The following is a 3,726-nucleotide window of genomic DNA, read 5'->3' on the forward strand; positions in this document are numbered from 1 at the left end:
TATTTGAATCGATTAGTTGCCCGTAGCGACGGCGATTACCAATATCATTTGTTTCGTAGGAATTCAACTCGATTAAAACACGCACTGCCTTGCAGCCTGCCCCTCCTGCGGCACAAACGGGCTCGATACCGCGCACCGCTTGTTGACGTCGCTTTCAGTGGTTCTGGCACTGGAAGCATTCCCTCTGTCCAGGCGCATCTCGTCCAAAACATCATAATGGGACGTAACAGCCCCATTGTGTGGCAGCCGACCAGACGACCAGCCGTCATTCTGCGAACTGGGCCGCGAGGGTTTGTGGGGAGAGGGGGGGGGGCCGCCGCGTGTCCGCAGCCTCGGCGGTGCGCGGGCCCTTTGGGACTTCCCTCTCAATCCCCCTGTGCGGGCTTTCCGCCACGCGCATCCCCACCCCACCCCGCCTCAAGTCAGAGTACCGAGTATCCTATAGGTACACATTTTGGGGAATTGACGGAGAATTCAAAAGAGTATTCATTTAAGTACATTTTTATTTCTTTTTGTGCAAAATTTGAAACACACTCCTCACAATGACCGAGAAACTCTTCAGACACAAAATTCTTTCCTAAGAAAGTTTTTTCAATACTAGCAAAATTTGATCATTCTTGTCAAATCCGCAGGCGAAGAGACACATGTGATTCACATGATAAAGAAAACATACTTCCAAAAATTTCTGGCTGACAAAATGATTAATAAAGCTGAAAACTAGCAAGAGTAGTTTTTTTCTTATGGCATACACTTGGTCCAATAACATAATTGTTTGTACATACAGTTAGATCAGAGGCACTAAACATTCATTGAACTACAAATATAGGTAAGAAAATTGACCATACATGTGGCACTGGAGAAGAAAATATTAGTTACCTGTAAAGAATAAGCAAAAATATTGTCCCACTTCCTCATCTTTTTTTTATTATTATTGAAGTACCCATTCTTCAATAAAAAAGAGGACAAAGTCAGGGACAGCTGTAAAACTCTAGACAATTAAAAAAATAAAAGCTTCGTTACAAAGCAGCACAGGAACTCAATAAAGTAGAAGTAATAACTCTCATTTCATGGCTCACAGCTTACTTGCAGATATAAATGGCAAACACTTCAGTGAATTCCAACAAACATTGAAAAGCTTAAAACAAAAACTTGTGTTGCTTTTAAACTAATACTACATAGGTAGTTGCTGTAGGTTACAACTTATCACAAGTTTGGTTCTATCAAACTAGAACTTAAATAGATAATGGCATCAAGTTATGATTTTCACAACATCCATTTAGAGTGTAATATGAAATGGTAAATTATCACATAATATCTATGGATTCCTAACACGTATCACAGGTATTCTTTGTCATTATCACAGAAAATAATATGACATAAATGAAACCAAATCGAGTTACTAAACATACATCCCAATACAAACCATTCTGACACACAAAACCTTAGAAAAAGGAGCTGGTAATATCTATAATAGAAATAGATAATATTTTCAAAATAAAAATGTGCTCAAAAATGAGACAATAGCAATCAAAGTGCAAAAATACTAGATCCACTGAGCATGTAATGCTTGAATTGCAGAGCATACGCAGTGATAGATCTAACATTGTTGAATAATTAATGCACGTCCACATAATCCAGCTCTTACACCACCAGATGGCAAAAGATATTTACTGCTGTCTTCTCCTCTTTCTGGGCTAAACTCAACCAGATTGTTGTTTGATTCGGCCAGTAGCCCATAATCCCAAAGCATTAACCTTCGGGACTTTCCTTGTCTTGCAGCCAACAAACACCTGTTTGAACACACTAATGCTCCACACACAGCAGCCCAGTGAGCCTTGTGACCCTTTCGGCAGCAAGGCTCATGATTTCTGTCAGCATCATACCTGATTCAAAGTTAAGGATTACAGTGAGGCAAAACAAATTTCTGAACTTCCACCCAGCACATGAAGGATACGGAACTAGAAGAATAGCACCTTGTGCAAGGCTATGAACAACAGCATCTCTGTTGTCTTGTAGGCCTGCTATGATTTTTACTGACACCTCAGGTAGAACGGCTAGAGCGAGACTTGCCATATCATCAACACTAAACATCTCCCCCTGATATGAAAAACCTCTTGATTGCGCTTCATTCAGGAGAGCTTGGACTGATACAGACGATTGAGTTATTGCTGATGCCATGGCTAAGGCCACAAGTCCACACCTAAAATGAAATTAATATTAAACCATTTAAAATGTAATTGTTATTTCTATCATAATACTTGGACAAATATTATTCTTTACTTACTGAGGACCCTCCTGGAGAATCGAAGGAAGATACTGATAGACCGTCAAAAGTGGTGATTCTTTCCAGCCTTCGAGATCCCATAGTCTGTTCCTTGTATCTACCAATTCCTGTTCTGCGCTAGGTTCATAATATGAGCTACTTTTGTGTTTTGATTTTAGTTGGGCGGTGGAGGTGACTTCATTGTAACACCCGGGAGTAGATGGCTTTGGAAGTACGGGTGCAGGAGGAGCTGGTATATTGGATGACATTGCACCTACCTGTGGATTTGGCAACACAAAAATCAGTTAGAAGCTTGATAGAATATTAAAAACTTTGACATACCGAAGGTTTATGGCTTTGGATTCAAATATATACAGGGTAAATGAAGAGGTACTGAGATGTACACCTTAAAATGAACACTGCAGGGAAAAGAGGCGTATCATATTACACCCGTCGAAACTCGGTTAAGTATAAATAGAATTCTGTCACACAAAGACACATAACCTCAACAGACTTTATTTAAGCTTACGTGACATAAGTCAAAAGCATATTAAGACGATGAGAAAAATCTAGCATTTAAACTAAAAACCCTGTCTTATTTTCATAACGATGAGTCTACTAAAGAACAAATTAAATAACATTACTCGAAAGTCTTCTGCTTGTTTGAAATGTGTGTTGACATGACGATCTGATGTTGTTGTATGCAGCCAGAGTTTATTTAGGTCAAGGTCGCGAGAACTAGAATTACTAAAGGACGTGTCAGCAACAATTTATCAGCACCAAATGTTATAAAAGTATGCCCTTTAGCTCAAATATTACGATTTCGGGGTGTTTAATCAAATGTTGTGAAAATAACGAAACATATTAGCAGCATAGAGAGCGCTGCGGTCGCGAGTAATGGTATGGCGCGAAACAGCCTAACTTTGGAAACAGTTGAGAGAATTCGAGGAGGAGGAATCTCATTACTTGCCATGTGCCAAACTGTGTTTGTTTTGAATTGTAATTGCAGATGTTAGATCTTCAGAGCAAGTCCTAAGCCAAGTGGATAGAAGGAAACTCGTGATACTTTCATTTTAAGAAACAAGATTAAAGGTATTTATTTGCGCTAATTGGCCATCGGTCAGATGCCCTCCCTCCCAAGATAGTCCATTTAACCTCGCAACTTTCATTGATTAAGAAATCAGGGCATTGTTCCCGAACATTCAGGTGTGTATCGGGGCAAATAGCAAACAAACAATAAAATAAAAGTAGAAATGAAACGAACGCAGCAGAGATATGCACTGCCATCGTCCGTTAGTCTGCGGAAAGAAAAGTTGGGAAGGGTTGGGTTGGGAAAAGTTGGGAAAGAAAAGTACGGAATTGGTTATGGGCTCGTGGCGCTTCGCAGAACTCTGCAAACAGATGAGGTGAAATTGTTTAATAATACATATTGAAAGGTCAATTTAGTCAAATTTTGTGTTTTG

At 39.7% G+C, this 3,726-nt stretch overlaps 1 protein-coding gene across 5 annotated transcripts; it reads right to left on the reverse strand.

Annotated features, from left to right (window-relative positions):
- Positions 1–485: 485 nt before the first annotated feature.
- LOC113208068 (UPF0692 protein C19orf54 homolog) lies at positions 486–3,064 on the reverse strand. 5 transcript variants are annotated; one of them, XM_052272859.1, is made up of 5 exons: positions 2,793–2,854; positions 2,670–2,682; positions 2,285–2,541; positions 1,955–2,200; positions 486–1,883 (listed from the first exon to the last, which is right to left on the reverse strand). In XM_052272859.1, the coding sequence occupies exons 1-5, from the start codon at positions 2,837–2,839 to the stop codon at positions 1,598–1,600; spliced, it is 849 nt and encodes a 282-aa protein (XP_052128819.1). In that variant the 5' UTR covers positions 2,840–2,854; the 3' UTR covers positions 486–1,597. The 5 variants fall into 5 exon arrangements, with proteins under 5 accessions (XP_052128819.1, XP_052128820.1, XP_026280690.1 ...); XM_052272860.1 differs by having other exon boundaries at positions 2,639–2,682; positions 2,793–2,814; XM_026424905.2 differs by lacking the exons at positions 2,670–2,682; positions 2,793–2,854 and adding an exon at positions 2,908–3,064.
- Between the last annotated feature and the right edge of the window lie 662 nt (positions 3,065–3,726).

The sequence above is a fragment of the Frankliniella occidentalis genome, unplaced genomic scaffold (assembly GCF_000697945.3).
Source record: "Frankliniella occidentalis isolate FOCC.00 unplaced genomic scaffold, Focc_3.1 Scaffold227, whole genome shotgun sequence".
NCBI classification, from domain to species: Eukaryota; Metazoa; Arthropoda; class Insecta; order Thysanoptera; family Thripidae; genus Frankliniella; species Frankliniella occidentalis.

What these genes read in the sequence shown, in the direction of transcription:
- LOC113208068 (XM_052272859.1), bottom strand. Translation starts at nt 2,839, where the DNA reads ATGCTAGATTTTTCTCATCGTCTTAATATGCTTTTGACTTATGTCAC. An exon ending in ATTCTCCAGGAGGGTCCTCA is followed by an intron (nt 2,201 to 2,284) that starts GTAAGTAAAGAA and finishes ATTTCATTTTAG; the next exon opens with GTGTGGACTTGTGGCCTTAG. An exon ending in GGTGCTATTCTTCTAGTTCC is followed by an intron (nt 1,884 to 1,954) that starts GTATCCTTCATG and finishes ACTTTGAATCAG; the next exon opens with GTATGATGCTGACAGAAATC.